We start from the raw sequence: 17,032 nt of genomic DNA, 5'->3' as shown, positions 1-17,032 counted from the left end.
GTTATCCGTCTTTCTTTCTGTAAATCATCTCATCTTTTAAATAGACAGCCTTGTTTATGAGCGTTCACACATATAGAAGTGCACGCACACGTATGCTTATCCTCTGACAATGAGTGATGAATTAAAAGTGCTTGCAATTGCGTTCTCTTTACTGAATGTATTTAATAGAGGCATAATACATTTAAGATGTTTAAAAGAAGATTTAAAGAAGATTTTGGCACTTGAAGTGTGCTGCCAATTTAAGTAAACTTAAACAAATTACGAATTTAAACAACTGCAGCTGTTGTCAAAAAAATCAGCTCAACACAGAAAACTGTAAATATCTAGAATATATTTCAATTATTAAATGATCCAAATGTTGTATTAAAGAATCTATATGATGTTTACCATCATGGTAGATCGTTGTCTTGACCGATGATGACATTCGGCTGTTAATATCTGTGTCTAGAATAAAATGTTAGGAAATATATACGGACTGAACATTAAATTCACTACAGAGGCCGTAGTGTTAAATATCTGGAGTGTGACTCAAGCCCAGATTCATTTCTGACCCGAACACCAGCTCACACAACCTCGAGGTGAAATCGCTTGCTGAGAATTGTGAAATCAACTCCCGATGTTTCTAGAAGACACACAATAAGACATCCAGCAATATGTGGACAGCCTAGTTCCAATAATTTGCTTGTTCATCTTTAGATTTTTGATGTTGGTGTCTTAGCACATCTGAGCGCAGTTTGAGACGTGATATAACTTGCTTTATTTCTCAGAAGATTCATCGGACAACAAGACTTTAGCATTTGCATCTGGATTTTATGTTATTGTTTTCTTGACATTAACAAGATCTTTCCTACGGTTCGTGATCATTTACATTATGTAACTATATGAAATGGATTTGTTGTTGTTGGTTTATATGAAAGCCGAGGGTGACTGACCCTAAACTCTCTGTCACAGACACTAGGGTGCCTCTCTCCCTCTGCGTGTCTGTCTGTCATTCTGTCTGTCTGTGGCTTCAGGTTAAGGGCATGTTTAGTAGCTTATCTAAAAAAAGGCCTAGCAGACTGAGGGTCTTTTCAGGAGGAGGGGGGCAGGTGTGTGGGGGGCTCTGAAATACAAGCAGCTGTCTCTGTGCTCCATCACTCTGAGCTAAAGCGGACGCTAGACTGGAGCTGGTCTCCACACACACACACACACACACACTTTCACACACGGACGCTGGGTGTCTGGAGATCTCCAGGTGGGATCAGGATTGTCCAGGTGACACTACAGTAACGTCACAGCTCTGTAGGTGAGTACTGATGGAGTTTACAGTGAGATGGCGGTTTTATGTCCTTCTAGCGGATCTATTCTATTCAGACTAATTCTGAATAATCTGTAGGGTTTAATTCATGACTTGACAGTGATCACCGAAGTATTGGTTGTTGTTGATCTTTTGTCATTTAGTCGGGATTGAATGAAAGTTTAATGAAAGAAATTGTAAGGTTTAAAGTGAGCGTCTGCAGTGAAGCACGTGTTGGAGAGCGCTCTTTAAAATACATGAAGCTACACATGGAGTATTGCTACATCACGGAGTCAGATCTAAATGAACATTGAGGAACATTATTTAACCGTGTGGCTTTTTTAGGGAGGTTTGATTATCTATTTTACTTGTTGACTGGCTAATTTATCAAAGCTAGAACTGAACTCATGTCTCTTTTTTGGCGTGCAAAACCTATTTCTCAGTGTGCATTGTGGTTGCTGTAAGGCAGTGAGGATTGTACATGTCAGTTCACTTCACGAGCGCTCTCAGAATAGAGTCTGTAAGAGCGGACTTTCTGAATTTAGCTTGTAAGCTACTGTTGCATTCCACAGACCGGAGTCTAGAATATTACAGGCCTACTGACATAACGCGCTCACACATATGGACGTATAGCACAAAATCAATGTATACAAAGATTGTTTTTATATTTACATTTATGCATTTTGCAGACGCTTTAACCCAAAGCAACTTACAGTGCATTCAAGCTATACGATTTTTTATCGGTTTGTGTGTTCCCTGGGAATCGAACCCACAACCTTTTTTATGAAGACGGTCCATTCAAATGAACCTCTCAGATACAGTTTGGGCTATAGAAAGGTGATGGATGTTAAAAGGGTCCCCCAAAACTGATTTCTTTCATCATTTACTTGTCCTCGTGTCATTCCAAACCTGTATGACTTTATTTCTTCTACAGAACACAAAAGAAGATATTTTGAAGAATGTTGGTAATCATACAACACTGAACCTCCATTGACTTCCGTTGTATGAACACAAAACCACTGAGACATTTCTCAAAATATCTTCCAAAGTCATATACAGGTTTACAACCACATATGGGGGAATAAATGATAAGGAACCATGCTGCCAACAGAGAACCCTTTAGGAACCTTTATTTTTAAGCATCTAATACCTGTCTGCACTGTAAAAAACATAATTTGACAAAAATGTTCTGTTATTTTTTTTACAGGTTTTCCACATAATGGCAAAAACTGTTTTTATGGAATTTTAGGTTTTTTTACAGATTTTCCATGTTTTTTTTTAATACGGTCAAAAAATGTAAAGTTACAGAAAAGACAGCAAATTTACAATAAACACGGGGAAAACATGTGATTTACATGGAAAAATATTCTTTGTGTATTCTGGTTTATTTCTGGCACCCCAGCTGCCAGGAAAAGTTTTTTGTTTTGTTTTTTATGGGATTTTTTACAGTGTCTGTTACAAGTGTTTTGTACTGTTGCCCAACTACGAGGGCTGCTAAGTTATTAGCTTTGCTTTGTATAGTCACTCTTCCTGGCTTCTCTCTCTCTCTCTCTCTCTTTAACTTTCTTTATGTGTCACCCATTCTGAAATCTGAAGCATGGTTTAAAATAAGTCTTCTTCAATTGCTCTCCTGGTAACGTCTCTTGGTGGTGATGTGCTGGAGTCTGAATCTCTACCCGCCCCTGCAGTTCGAGATTCTTGGAGATCTTTGGATTGTTTAGCCGCGGCTCCGTCTTCACACCTGACGTTTTACTCTTCCCGTCGTGACAAACGAGTGTGTGATCCCTCTGTCTCCACCTCCCTTCATGTATAAAGCATCAGAGACCCTCAGGTGTTAAGTGTCTGTTCAGCAGCGTGTTTATTCTGGATCTGAATCATCTCTCTCTCTCTCTCTCTCTCTCTCTGCTGGGTTAGCTTTACACCGGCATGCTCTGAATAACTGCTCTGCTAAAATTAACGGTTCAGAGAACATATCACGGGTGACATGGTGATACAGTCATGCTTTACTGAGGCAATAAAAGCATGTGGGTGCATGACAAGCGGGTGTATGAGATCATCAGGATTGAAATGCATCTTCCATACTCACTCTTGACTTTAGCTGTGATGCGCAGAATTCACATATTCAAACACAGAAGAACGTAAAACATTCAAACATTCAAGTTGCTCTGGAATGTTTTCGTTTGTAAATCATCGAAATGATGAATCTTGACCTTTTCATTGAGTTCGGCTATTTAAAGGAATATCTATAAAGGAGTTTGGGGCATGACTATCTGTTTGTCCAGACAATGGTAGACATTTGAAAATTCATTTTTGGAATTCCAAAACACTAGTGGTGCAAAAATGACACATTTTACTATAAAATTAGTGTTGAAGAAACAATAAGGTACATAAGTGTGTGTGCAGGTGGTGATGCTTCAGTTTTGAAAACGGACCGTGATTGATGTCAACAACATATACTGTATGCTGTGTGACATCATTTCTCACCCCGTCTCTCGCCTGCAGATCCATCTATAGAAACGGAGAGAGAGAAAGCATTAGCTGGCACAACACATACCTGTTGCCAGTTTGACTAAATTTACTCCTGAAATTCTGACCGAAGATGCCATCTCTAATCTGTCTTTTGTCATGGAGAAGACGTGCATTTATTTATGTCTCGTGTAGTAACCTGAGCTTGTGTACGCGTGTGTGTGCGTTTCAGCTGCAGGCAGCGCAGGTGTTTCACCATCAGGAGACACAAACGCTGACGCTGAACTTGAAACGGTTCCTCTCAAGCAGAGACTGGCTCTGTACCAAGCTGCCATAACCAAAGAAGAAAGAAGTCCATCTGTGGTAGGAGACCATCACAAGAACACGCATAAACCACACGGTCATGTCACATTACCTGTTGTGAGGGACGATGAGATTTCATATTTCCTCTAACGTCTCCCACTTCCTTTAATATGTATAACTGTGGGAAATGGTTTTTTTTTCTTTTCAGTAACATACGTACAGTAAAATACACCGATTCCTGTAGATATCCATATAACTATGCTTCCAAAATACTTCTAATGGAGATTAAATCTGCAATTTGTAACTTTTAATATGCGACTGACAGTTTCTGTGTATTATCATGTGTTCTCAGGTCATGGACAGCTCTGAGCCGTGCTCTCTGCCCGGTGGACTGGCCAGCGTAAAGAAACAGTTTGAAAGCCAAGAGTTCAGCTCCTCCTCTGCTTCCCAAACCACGGTTACACAATCCCACTACCAGCAGAGACAGGTACACAAACACATTCACAGAAAACATTTGTCCAAGAAATCCTTTAGTTGACCTCAAAGAGTACAGTAAACACAGATGGATAACCGCAGTGTTTAATATTCCTATCACGAGGCGTTAGGCAGCGTCATGCTGATGATAACTGTATCAGCAGTGCTTTGAGATTAATAACGGGCGTTTCCGTTTTAACAGGAGGTGGTGAGCTCATCAGAGGTGACGGGAAATGCTCAGGTACACACACACACCCCAGATGTGCACACAGGTTTGGAGCCCATTTATATAAAAGACAAGGTTTGAGTAATGGTGTGTTATGATTAAACGTTAGGTTTCTCTGGACCAGAAAGTTCATCAGAGTGCGGCCTCCGGTTTTGGGGATCATTATGATGAAAAAGGTAGCGTTCACGTGCCCAACCATGTGCGATGATAAGAAACTGTAGGAAGATGTGATCTCACAGGTCTTTTATACAAATGGTTTTCTCCCCGTTCTGTCTTTTAACAGTGATGGTGCTTGGAGGAGAGAATTTGCCAAACGTTTCCACTCAAGCTCTGAAACAGCAGCATGAGAAAAGTATCGAAGAGGCCAGTCCACCCAAACACATCAAGGTAATAGTACAGTATTCTAAGCATAGTAACGTTTGTATGGATTTATTGACTCTAAAATGTGCTGGGTTGTTTTTGCCCCTGGGTAAATGTTGGACAGAACACACTGCTGGGTTAAAAATAACCCAATACTGGGTTATTTCAAACCAACTGCTAGGTTGATTTCACTCAGCAACTGGGGTAAAATAGCCCAGCATTGGGAAATTTGCACCCAGCAGTGTGTTCTGTCCAGGATTTACCCAGCATGGGTCAAAAACAACCCAGCACTTTTTAAAACAATCATTATATAAAAATATGTGAAGTCCTCTACGTCAACGGGAAGTTGTCCATCTTCGCTAACACAGGTTACAATATTTTACCAGTCCTATTCATGCATGTGTCTTTTTTCCACTCTGTTTCTCTCTGCTTACAGTATATATGAACGTTGAATATGAAGTCATTAAAATGATACAGATGATGAAATACTGATCAAACATTGTGCTTATCTTTTCTTTCTAACAAAAAGATTGATGTTGATTACAACCAGTTTCCATGGGCCCCAGTAAATGTGTCTTCAAAAAGTGCTGACACAGGTAGCTATGAGACGATGGCCGTCACTAAAACAAAGCAAGAGGCCATCTCCTCCTCTGTGGCTTCATCCCAATATGAGTCAGTCGAGCAATTCCCTCACACAGAATCTCCCATGTATCACTATCAAGTTCCTTCTCAAGTTCCAGGACGATGTCCTTCTCCAAAACCGACAGATCAGTCTACTTCAGCTAAATATGCAGTCAACAAAGAACAGTACTCCAAGCAGAGGAACCTCTACGAACTCAAACGTCTCTACAAACACATCCACCCTGAAGTACGTAAAAACCTGGAGCGAGACTTCTTCACTGAGGTGACAGAGAGGGAGCACACCTACGTGGACAGTGATGAAGAGGTGAGCAAAGACGTTCAGCAAGCACGATATGTTTTTGAGAACAGCGGCAGCACCAGTCCTGGCAAGTGCATAAGCCCAGAGAGAGAGTATCTGGAGTGGGATGAAATACTTAGAGGCGAGGTGCAGTCAATGCGCTGGATGTTTGAAAACAAACCGCTGGATGCTATTAAAGATTGTACACCAGATGAGGATGAAGGGAAGAACATTGCCCAACAAGAAATAATTGCTGGAAAAGATGTGAAGTATACCACGTGGATGTTTGAAACGAAGCCCATTGATGCGCTAGGAGCAGACAAAACAGACTCGACAGAGTGCAGTGGAAAACTAGCAGAGCTAGCAAGAGGAGATGTCCAAACTGCAGCGTGGCTGTTCGAGACGCAGCCTATGGACTCACTCAACAGAATTTACCAAGAGGATGAGCAAGACACAAAAGTGATGTATTCTAAAGACATTGCAGGGGCAGATGTGAAAACTGCTAGGTACTTGTTTGAAACACAGCACCTGGACTCTCTCGGCCATACTGAAACGTTTGATGAAAGTCACTTCCTGCAACTAAAGTCAGAGCTTGAAGAGGTTAAAGGTGAGGTAAAGAAGACAACCAAGATGTTTGAGACGCACCCCATGTGTGTTATCCGTGGTGACTCCGGTGAGATGCTAGAGATTACCAAGGTTCGTCGTGAAGAGACTGAAAAAGGAGATGTAAGGACGTCACGCTGGCTCTTTGAAACTCAACCTCTGGACCTGATCAACCGAGATCCAACCATGGTGAAGTTAATCTGTGGGGTCTCCATAGAAGAAAACTATCAGGGTGGGGTGAACAAGGGAAGATGGCTGTTTGAGACAAAGACTCTTGATCAAATCAAAGATGAAGAATGGGAAAGCACAAAGACTCAAAGAGAGGAGATCCTAGGTGCGGATGTGAGGAGACACTGCATGACCTTTGAAACGCAGCCAATGGATAAACTTAAAGACGATACCAATGCAAGACCAGTGGAGCAGGAAGACATTATGGGTGGTGATGTTACCTCTGCAAGGCATTTGTTCGAAACGGTGCCTATGGAGAACCTGAAAGAGTTACTAGAAGTTGGTAAGCTAAAAAAGGTGAAGGCATCAGAGGAAGAGAAAGGCGATGTGAGACACCAGAGGTGGTTGTTTGAAAGCAAACCTCTTGAGCAGATCAGAGATGAGAAGAAAGTGGTCACACGGACTGTTAACCTAGAGGAACTTGAAAAGGGTGATGTCACAAATTACAAGGAGATATTTGAGACCATGGATCTGAGCAAGTGTACAGACGCACAGAAGATTCAGGTGGAGGGGGTCACCAGTGGGTCAGTGAACTCCAATAAAGTTTTTTTTGAGTCAGCTCCATTGTATGCCGTACAGGACAGCTCAGGGCACTACCACGAGGTCAAGACTGTGCGGAGAGAGGAAGTTGTCAAAGGCGATGTGAGAAGCTGCAAATGGATGTTTGAAACCCGTCCTATTGATCAGTTTGATGAAAGCATTACTAAGTTCCAGATAATAAAGGGTATATCTAAAGAAGAAATCCAGTCAGGTGACGTCAAAACTGCCAAATGGCTTTTTGAAACCCAACCACTCGATGGAATGAAATACTTCAGCAACTTAGAAGAAGAGGACAACAGGAAAAATGAAAGCATTGAAATCCAAAGGGGTGACGTCAAAACATGTCGATGGTTGTTTGAGACCCAGCCAATGGATGTGTTGTACGAAAAAGCAGAGGCGAAGACGGACAGCACTACAGATGTTCAGAAAGGAGACGTTAAAACATGTACATGGCTTTTTGAGACTCAGACTCTTGACAGCATCAAGGATGAATCCGAGAATATCCTAAAAACCTGCACAGTAAAACAAGAAGATGTACAGGGCAAGGATGTACATCTGGTCCGTTTTCTATTTGAGACAGAAAATCTGGAAAACATCACAGATGATAAGGATCATAGCGGCTTTAAGCGAATCACTGAGATTGATGTTCATTCTGGAGATGTATCAAGGATGAAGTACATCTTTGAGACGCAGTCATCTGATATCATGACCTCGACATCAGAGGAGACCATGCAGAAGCTGAAATCCCGTCAAGCAGAGGAGATTCAAAAAGGAAATGTGGTGAACTGTGCCTGGATGTTTGAAAACCAGCCGATTGATTCCATCAGAGAAAACCCAGAGGAATCCAAAGACGTACGCACAGTAACAGATATTCAGGGGGGTAATGTCGATAAAGGTCGCTTCATTTTTGAGACATACTCATTGGATAAAGTTCAGCAGGAGGCTTCCGATACCGAAATCAGCCAAATCCAGAGCATCATGCACAAGGAGATCGAGAAAGGGGATGTGAAAAACTACACCATGATGTTTGAAACTCAACCACTGTATGCTATCAGGGACAAAGAAGGACATTATCATGAAGTCACTACAGTCACAAAAGAAGAGGTTTTAAGAGGAGATGTGGTTGGGGCAAGATGGTTATTTGAAACAAAGCCACTTGACTCTATAAGTAAAACAGATGAGGTTTATGTCATCAAATCTGTGACTGAGGAAGACGTCCAAAAGGGAGATGTCAGTTCAGCCAGGTGGAGGTTTGAGACTCAGCCTCTAGATGAGATTATGCAGGATATGAAGGTCACCGTCAAGACGATTGAAGACATCCAAGGAGGAGATGTGAAAACAAACAAGCAGCGTTTCGAAATGGACAACCTGTCAAAGAAATGTGTGAGAACTGTCAGTGTAAGTGAGATTCAGAGGGGAGACGTAAGAAGTGCTACATGGATGTTTGAAACTCACACCATTGACAAGATCCGTGGTGAAAGTTCAGAGTATGATGAGATGGAGAAGGTGACTCATGAGGAAGTGATAAAAGGAGATGTTAAGCAGTCTGTGTGGCTCTTTGAAAAAGAACCACTTGATTGTATCAAAGAAGTGGATGGAACAGAAGCTGTCATTTTTCGTGAAGAAATCCCAAAAGCAGATGTGAAGACCACAACATGGTTGTTTGAAACCACACCCCTAACCGAGTTCAACGAGGGCAGTGTGGAGAAAACTGAGATCATTGGTAAGAGCATCAAGACAACCTTAGAAGAGCTTTATTCTCAGAAAATGGTTGACTCGCAGGGTATTCTGATTGAGGCTGATGAGATTGGAGATGTCCGAATGGCTAAATACAAACTTCTAAACCAAGAGGCCCCAGAGATCCAAAAAGAAGAGGTCATACACGGGGACTTGAACAGTATTATGATGAACCTGCTTAACAGACGTGAGACAACAGAAAGGGGAATCACCATAGATATGGAGGAAAGAGGAAACATCAACTCAACTCTCCAACTGCTCTTTAACCAACAGAGAAGTTGTAATGTGGAAGAAAAGGATATCATAAGAGGAGATATCCAAGAGGCTATTAATAACTTGCTGAAGCAGGAAGGATCTGCCAAACGTGGCATTCTGATTCAAGAAGATGAGAAAGGAGATGTGAGAATGACCATATACTCACTCCTAAACAAAGAAAGTGAAAGCATTGTTGAGAAAGAGGATATAATCAAAGGAAATATCCGTGGAACACTACATAGGTTGCTTGGTAGTTCTGGTAAAGACCAGTCCTCTAAGATAACCGTGGGGGAAACTGAACGAGGAAATGTCAGTTTTTATTCTACATGCATTGAGTCTGGGGCATTGGACTACCTCCGGCAACTTCAGGTGGGGACTGATGAGATGAAGGAAACAGTGAAAGAAATCATTATTGGAGGTGATGTAGAACAAACAAAACAGATTCTGAGAAGGAGCCAACAGACAATTGGACGAACTGTTGCTGAAGATGATATTGTTCCAGGTAATGTTCATAACACAGTACAGGTGTTTATGATGGAGCCTGTACTTTCCCTGCATAATGTACAGAAAGAAGAGATAGTAAAAGGAGACTTGAGAACAGCCCTTGACTCTCTCACACAAGCTGTAAACCAACATGTTGTGGTTGAAAAAGAGGAGGTAGTCAAAGGAGACATTAGTACAACTCTTAAGTCTCTTGAGGAGGCTCAAAACCAACTCAAAGAAATCGAAAAACCTGAAATTGTTCCTGGGGACATTAGGGGTGCATTAGAATCTCTTGAAAAATCAGCATACACAAAAACTGAGGTCAATATTGAAGATTTAGTCCCTGGTGACATCAAGGGCACCTTGAAATCTCTGGAAGAAGCGAAGCAAACAGTAAAAGAGGTGGAGAAGGAGGAGATTGTTAAAGGTGACATTCAGACGGCTCTGCTTAGTCTTCAAGAGGCTTCAACTGAAAAGAAGGTCTTCCAGCATCAAGTAAGTGAACAGGGTGATGTCAAAGGTACAATTCAGCTCTTACTCGAGCCTGCCTCATCGCCGCGTATGCAAAGGAGGCCAAGCGCAGAGGGTGACATAAAATCCTCCATCAAATGCCTCTATGAGCAGGAGCAAATACAAATTGAGAAAGAAGAGGTGGTGAAGGGAGATGTTCAGGGTACCATTAAAAACTTAATGAAGAAGAAAGAGCAATCGAGTCACAAACCAAAATCAAATCCTCATAAGAAAGCCAAAGTTAAGAATCCAGTACTTCCTCAACAAGCAGCTCGTGAATGCCCGGCTAAACCGAATGCTGAGGAAAAGCCATCAAATCCGCCTCCAGTGAAAAACATGCCACAGAGCAGCATGCAGAAAACATTAGAGGTTAGCTCCTCTGAACGTCAGTCTTCTTCTGAAGAGCATCATTGTGCTACTAAACAGATGACTACAACAGGTCACTCTGAATCTTCCCAAGTCTCTCAAGCAATGAATGTAAAAGAGCAACACATCAAACAAAAACACAACACTCCCAGCCCAGTGCTAATAAAGAAGAAGAATATTGGAGGCCAGATGAGTGAGAAGAAATCAGAAAGTGCAGCTGTGTCTTCAGGAATGTGTGCATCAAAGGAGGTATCACAAGCTACTACTAGCATGAAACAAACACAGGAGACAAATACAGTCACACAGGTTCAGACAACTATAACAAAACACCACACCACCGTAACCCAAAAGCAAAACATCCAGAATGTAAAATCAGAGCAAAGTGTGAAGAGTGTGAACCGTAATCTAATTCCCAAAGGAATGATCAAAAAAGCAAAGCCTCAGCCAGAGATTCACTTTCCACCTCCTCCAGCCTCTCCTCCACCTCCATCTGAATCAGAGCTCTCTCTGCCTCCCCCTCCATCCCCAGTGGCTGAAAGTGAGGTCCAGCCAGCCCTCTTACCACGGCCTCATCTGGTCATGAGACAGGACAGTGACCTTCCTCCTCCACCACCTCCACAACCTATCATAGAAGCAGACACTGAATTCTTTCCACCACCTCCACCGCCCCAAGACCTCCTCCCCCCTCCACCATCCCAACAAGAACTCAGCTCGGTCACTCAGCCAGGAAAGCCAAAAGGCCGACCTTTATTCAAGATTCCCAAACCAGGGCCTCCCAAACAACCAGAGCCACCCAAACAACCAGAGCCGGCAAAATTCAAATGGCAGAAAAAGAAAACTCTACCTGCACCACCACCATCACCTCCTGCTCCTCCATCAGTGGTAGAACAGAGTGAAAGAGCCTCATTAAAAACAGTCACCGAAACTACAGAATACATTAGCAAGCAAAAGGCACTGGAAAAAACTATTGAGCCTACAGTGCCTAAAGTTACTAAACCGTCATCAATGATACCTTTGCCACAACCAGTAACTGAGGAACCACCACGCCCTAAAAAGGTATTCGTATCACCCATAAAACTCCCACCTCCTCCTGACCCTGTGGCACCAAAACCAAGACCTTTTGCAAGTAAATTTAAAACACCACTCATGATGGCAGAGGAAAGATACCGCAAACAAAGAGAGAAAGCAGAAAATAGTAAAGGGGCATGTACGCCTACCTCACCTCTGGCTACAACATCATTCGAGGTCAGTGAAATGAAGGCTGAAGTAGAGTCAAGCACACAGAAGGTTGAGCAGTCTCATGCTACTGTTGAAACACAGCCAGAACCACCTAACACACCAGAGCCTCATCAGACACCAGCGGTGCTGTCAAAAGATACAGCAGAAAAGGTTGTTCCTTCCAAATGTCCACAGCCTCCCCCAAAGAAAATGCCACCTGCAGATAAGCAAATAAGCAGACCTACATTTCTGAAACTTGGTAAGAAAACAACCACTGAATCATCCAGTATTGGCTCAAATAAGAAAGAGGAATCGTCTGTAGCTTCCTTAGAAATTAAAACCCATCCAGCTCCTGAGAAGGATGTAAGTATAAAAGTTCACTCTATACAGTGTGAGGGCATCCAGGCCAAAGCAAGTGTTCAAAGTCAGGTTACTGTTTCTGCTCAAACACAACAAATCAAGAGTTGTGTGGTGCAAGAAGTCAAGAAAGTTCCAACTCAACCCACAAAGATCCCAAAAGTGACCCCTAGCTTTAAGGTAAAAACTTTTAAAATGCCTAATGAGGAGCAGGGAAAAGACACAGTTCAGAGTGAGCAAACCGTCACAGAGGCAAGAACACATGATATCTCTCAGCAAAATTCTACCAGTGCTGTGGAAAAGACTGAAGTAAGAGTTGAGAAAAAGGAAGAAGTCAGACAAACCAAACAAGATGCCAAAATGGAGGTCCAACTGAAAAAACAAAGACAGGCGACAATTAAGCAGCCACCACCTGTGGCACCAAAACCATCAGTTGAGATGCATCCAGTACAACCATCTCTGTCTATGGAGGTACATCACGGACAACAGCAGGTGACAGTCATTCAATCCCATCAAAGAGAGGAACATGTCCAGATTCATGAAGAAAGGATGGTCAGTCAGAGCACAGTTCAACAGCAGAGTACTCAACAAAAAGGTAAATTCCAGATCAAGAAGCAGGTGAAGCCCCCACCACGGCCCCCAAGCAGAGATGAAGCCATAAAACAGTCAATACAGTCAAAAGAACACGACAAAACAGAAGTTACAGAATCAAAAGAATCCAGCAAAAGCGTAACAGTAACTGAAAGCTGTCACGCACAGAAATCTGAAGTGATTCACAAGTTGTTGAGTTATATCAAAGAGTTGCAAGGATCCCCTGGTAAAATGAACCCAAAGACAGTGCAGACAATGCTGACTATGATTCCTGACTGGCTGGTATGTCCTGAGGAGAAATCTGATATGAACCGCACTCAGTACAACAAGCAGACAATGAGAGAGGTCATTGCCCGTGTGGAGAACCTTGCTCAGGCTAAACAGGTTTTTTTAGAGGAGCATTTGTCTGTTTCCGAGATGCCGAAGATTGAACAAACACAGGAAAAGAAAATTGTACCTGGTGCCACACAAAAGATATCTAAAATCACTATTGGCTCAGCAAAAATAGAGACTCAGAAGAAAGTAACTGAGGAGAAGACAGAAAAGCAGAGCGAGTCAAAGTCTACAGAGCTTAAAATTCCCCCTGAGCTGAGAATGCGCACACCGTCACCAACTTACATCTGCATTGAGTCGGCCAAGAGGACAGACTCTCCCTTCAGAGTGACTCCATCTCCCCCGCTCTCCCACAGGTCAGGCAACACTGCAACACCTCCACCTCGCCGGTCAGATACACCGACACGCCTGAACCAATCCACACCTTCCCCCACAATGAGTCGATCTGAGAAGCTAGCAAAACTACGAGACACAACAGCCAAACTTTCTCAAGGCATGACCCCGCCGCCCATGCCTTTGCCTGAGCACGTGATGAAGGCTCAGGCAGACTCTGAAGGATCTCGTTCATCCAGTCGTTCAGAGATTAACATTGATACTCACATGATGGAATCGGGCCTAATGGATGTCACAGAGATTCACGGGGACTCTATGTGGACAGTTAAAGACAAGCGTGAATTCTTTGAGGAAGCTCAGAAAGCGGAGGTAAACCGCATGTATGTACGCAAGGATCCCATTGACATCCCAGAGCGTCTTGGAGCAGATGCGGACGACAGTGAGCTAGAGATCCAGAAGACCGTAGATGCTCATGAGAGGATGTTTGAGGAACTGCCCAAAGTTGACCTGTCCAGGCTTGTCAACAAGTTTGAGTCTCCCCAGCCTAAGGTTTATGTTCGGAGGGAACCTGTTGTGATTCCAGAAAGACTTGGAAGTGACACGGAAGATGCGGAGACTGAGAAAAAGCCAACCGTGTTGGAGGATGTACCGAGCTTTGATATTAAGGCCCTCAAAAACGTCTTTGAAATGGGTGAGCAAGCACACCAGTACCTGAGGGAAGAGAAAAGGAATCTTGAAAGTCAAGAAGAATCTGTTGCACCAACAGGCTTGTCTGAAACTAGATCTGTAACTGAGCACTTTTCTACTGTCGATGAGTTTGGAAACACCGTAACGGGCTCGAAGAGCGAGATGACCTCCCACTCTCACAATGTGACAACCCGTGGGGATCCGCCGACCTACGCAGATGTCGTGAGAGGGAAATTTCCAGGCCTGGACGTTCCTCCTGAGGCGTCTGCAGAAGAGTTACTCAAGAGCTTCCAGCAGACGTGGGCGGAGAGTGAAAATGTCTTCAAGAACTTGGGTTTCAGTGTGTCTGAAGAGCACAGATCACAGAGGGTTTCACATCATCATCAGACTGTTGTAACCGGTAAACATGGATGAGCATGGAGAGGTTACCAAGAGTATGAAGACTAATACAGTAATGGTGTGTGTGGGCTTGAAAATAATCGTTCCTTGCGCCTGAAGTTTTGTTTTGATCTAATTTTAAGTTTATCGCAAAAATAACAGATTTCCATCCATTGAAGGATTATCCCTCAGGTTTTTTGGGTTGAGATGAGGTTGAGATGTTCCCATTTGTGTTTGTAGTGCAAATAAAATTGACCCTGTCTGTGAAAACCAGGCTGTAGTCTCCAAATCTAATTATGAGAAATGAGCATCCATGTTTGGTTTTAACTATTAATTTCACTATGATTTCAATTTTTGACATGGCTTTACTCTGTCAATAGATATCAAGATTATATTTCACGGAATGTTCTTAAAATGATGTAGGATCGTTTTATGAAGTCACAAAAATGAACTTTAGTTGGGTTTTCATATGCAGGGTAACAAATGCCTGTAAATGAATGTTTTTAACACCTATACTAACAGATATTCGGTTTATTTTTCTGTGTTCTTTAACTCACTAAGCTCTTTACTCTGCCTGGTGTATATAACCATCCTTGGGAGTTTGTCTTTCGAGTGAAAATTTGTATGTTTTTTTTCCATCATTTTTTGATGCCAATCTCTTGTTCTCCGACAGAAAATACGGGTGCCAGAGTCCGAACTGTGTCGGGTATGTCGGATGAGGGTGTACCCCATGGAGTCTCTCATAGCCGACAAGCAAAACTTCCATAAAAGCTGTTTTAGATGTGCCCACTGCAGCAGCCAGCTAAGGTAAAGCTATGTTTAAAAAAATTATGTGGTTTGACATGCAGAAACAGAATAGAATTTTTAAAAAGTTTGTGCATAGAAATGTGTTAAAGTCAGGTTAAAAAACAACATTAATCAAAATCGATAAATAAATCTCAACCTTACATTTGATTTACTTTGGCTAGACTTTACAAGCATGTGTTATATGGGTCAATGACGAAAAACGACAATTTTAAAATACAAATCAATAATAATATCTATTGCAGTTATTCAAACATTAAGAATGTGGTGGACACATTAATGCTAATTAAAAATTTAAATTAAGGGATTTTAGTGTTTTTCATCTTTTGGCCATAGCCTTAAAAATGTCATGTGTTGCGACCGTGATTTATCCAAAAATGTATTAATTTACCTTGACATGCTTAACTTTTTTTTTTTACAAATCTTTTGTATTAAACGTGTTTAGAAACAAAGTATTTGCATTTCTATGAGTTTTGGTATGTAATCATCTCATATTTTTGTACTTTTTTTTATATTGTATATATATAATTTTATTTTGCTTTTTCAAATATTACAACAACCATCAAACAAACATAAAAAACAGACACATAAACTTTGGTAATAAACAAATGAATAACATAAAATAAACAAATAAATCAAAAATAATAAAAATGGGGGAGAAGAGAGATGCTAAATGAATATCAGAGTATAACATATTTGACAGATAACACAATTAGGAAATCGACCCACATCAAATCAAATCGTGTGGCACTGTTTTTATGTCATTCAAAAAGGGGTAGCAAATTTTTTAAAATAGTTCGCTCCTGCCCCTCAACGAATAGGTGATAAAATGAACGTTTTTTCCTGAAAATCGCTGATATCAACTGATATAAATATTTTAAAAATACCATTCACTTAAGCATACTGTATCAGAGATTCATATTTCAGCCACAAAAATGATATATATTTTATTTTTAATTGAATACAATTATTGATATTAATGGTCGCACCACATGATAAGTGGTCGTTATACGTCAATGACACATATATAAGAATAAATAATTCACGATACGCTCACACATCTAAATCATCTCAAATAATATAATAATTCATGTGTGTGTGCTTCTCTTCAGCCTTGGAACCTACGCTTCTCTCCATGGACGAATGTACTGCAAGCCCCACTACAAACAACTTTTCAAGTCTAAAGGCAACTATGATGAAGGGTTTGGAGAAAGACCCCACAAGGAACTTTGGTGTACAAAGAAAAAGGACAACTCACCTGAAAACACGAGAAACAATTCTTCAGTCCATATTGACGTCAAACTAGCTCACGACCCGAAAGAAAGTCATCCTAACCCTGCAGAGGATACAGCTGATGAGAAAACAACTGATGAGACTAAAATGCCGGCACATAAAATGGCAGTCGTGTGGCCGCCCCCGAGCGATTCCTCGAAGAAGTCTTTTACCGTGGAGGAGGATATAAAGGTGGTTAAACCGGTGTGGCCTCCTCAAGCTGAACCAGAACCCTCAGACGCCGGCAAGAGGAAAATGACCAACGCAAACCAAGCAGAAAACGGAGGAGGAGATGTTAAAGTCGCGACAGAAG

At 41.8% G+C, this 17,032-nt stretch overlaps 1 protein-coding gene across 1 annotated transcript; it reads left to right on the top strand.

Annotated features, from left to right (window-relative positions):
• Positions 1-405: 405 nt before the first annotated feature.
• On the top strand, positions 406-16,674 carry xirp2a (xin actin binding repeat containing 2a). The gene is made up of 9 exons (XM_057338030.1): positions 406-1,285; positions 3,975-4,105; positions 4,398-4,532; positions 4,722-4,760; positions 4,855-4,921; positions 5,029-5,132; positions 5,635-14,665; positions 15,317-15,450; positions 16,560-16,674. The coding sequence occupies exons 3-8, from the start codon at positions 4,401-4,403 to the stop codon at positions 15,409-15,411; spliced, it is 9,468 nt and encodes a 3,155-aa protein (XP_057194013.1). The 5' UTR covers positions 406-1,285; positions 3,975-4,105; positions 4,398-4,400; the 3' UTR covers positions 15,412-15,450; positions 16,560-16,674.
• The last annotated feature ends 358 nt before the right edge of the window (positions 16,675-17,032 follow it).

This window comes from Triplophysa rosa, linkage group LG7 (assembly GCF_024868665.1).
Source record: "Triplophysa rosa linkage group LG7, Trosa_1v2, whole genome shotgun sequence".
Lineage (NCBI taxonomy): Eukaryota > Metazoa > Chordata > Actinopteri > Cypriniformes > Nemacheilidae > Triplophysa > Triplophysa rosa.
Note: the sequence above shows the minus strand (reverse complement) of the source record. Positions and strands in the feature narration are given on the sequence as shown.

What these genes read in the sequence shown, in the direction of transcription:
- xirp2a (XM_057338030.1), top strand. Translation starts at nt 4,401, where the DNA reads ATGGACAGCTCTGAGCCGTGCTCTCTGCCCGGTGGACTGGCCAGCGTA. An exon ending in AGGTGACGGGAAATGCTCAG is followed by an intron (nt 4,761 to 4,854) that starts GTACACACACAC and finishes ATTAAACGTTAG; the next exon opens with GTTTCTCTGGACCAGAAAGT. An exon ending in GGATCATTATGATGAAAAAG is followed by an intron (nt 4,922 to 5,028) that starts GTAGCGTTCACG and finishes GTCTTTTAACAG; the next exon opens with TGATGGTGCTTGGAGGAGAG.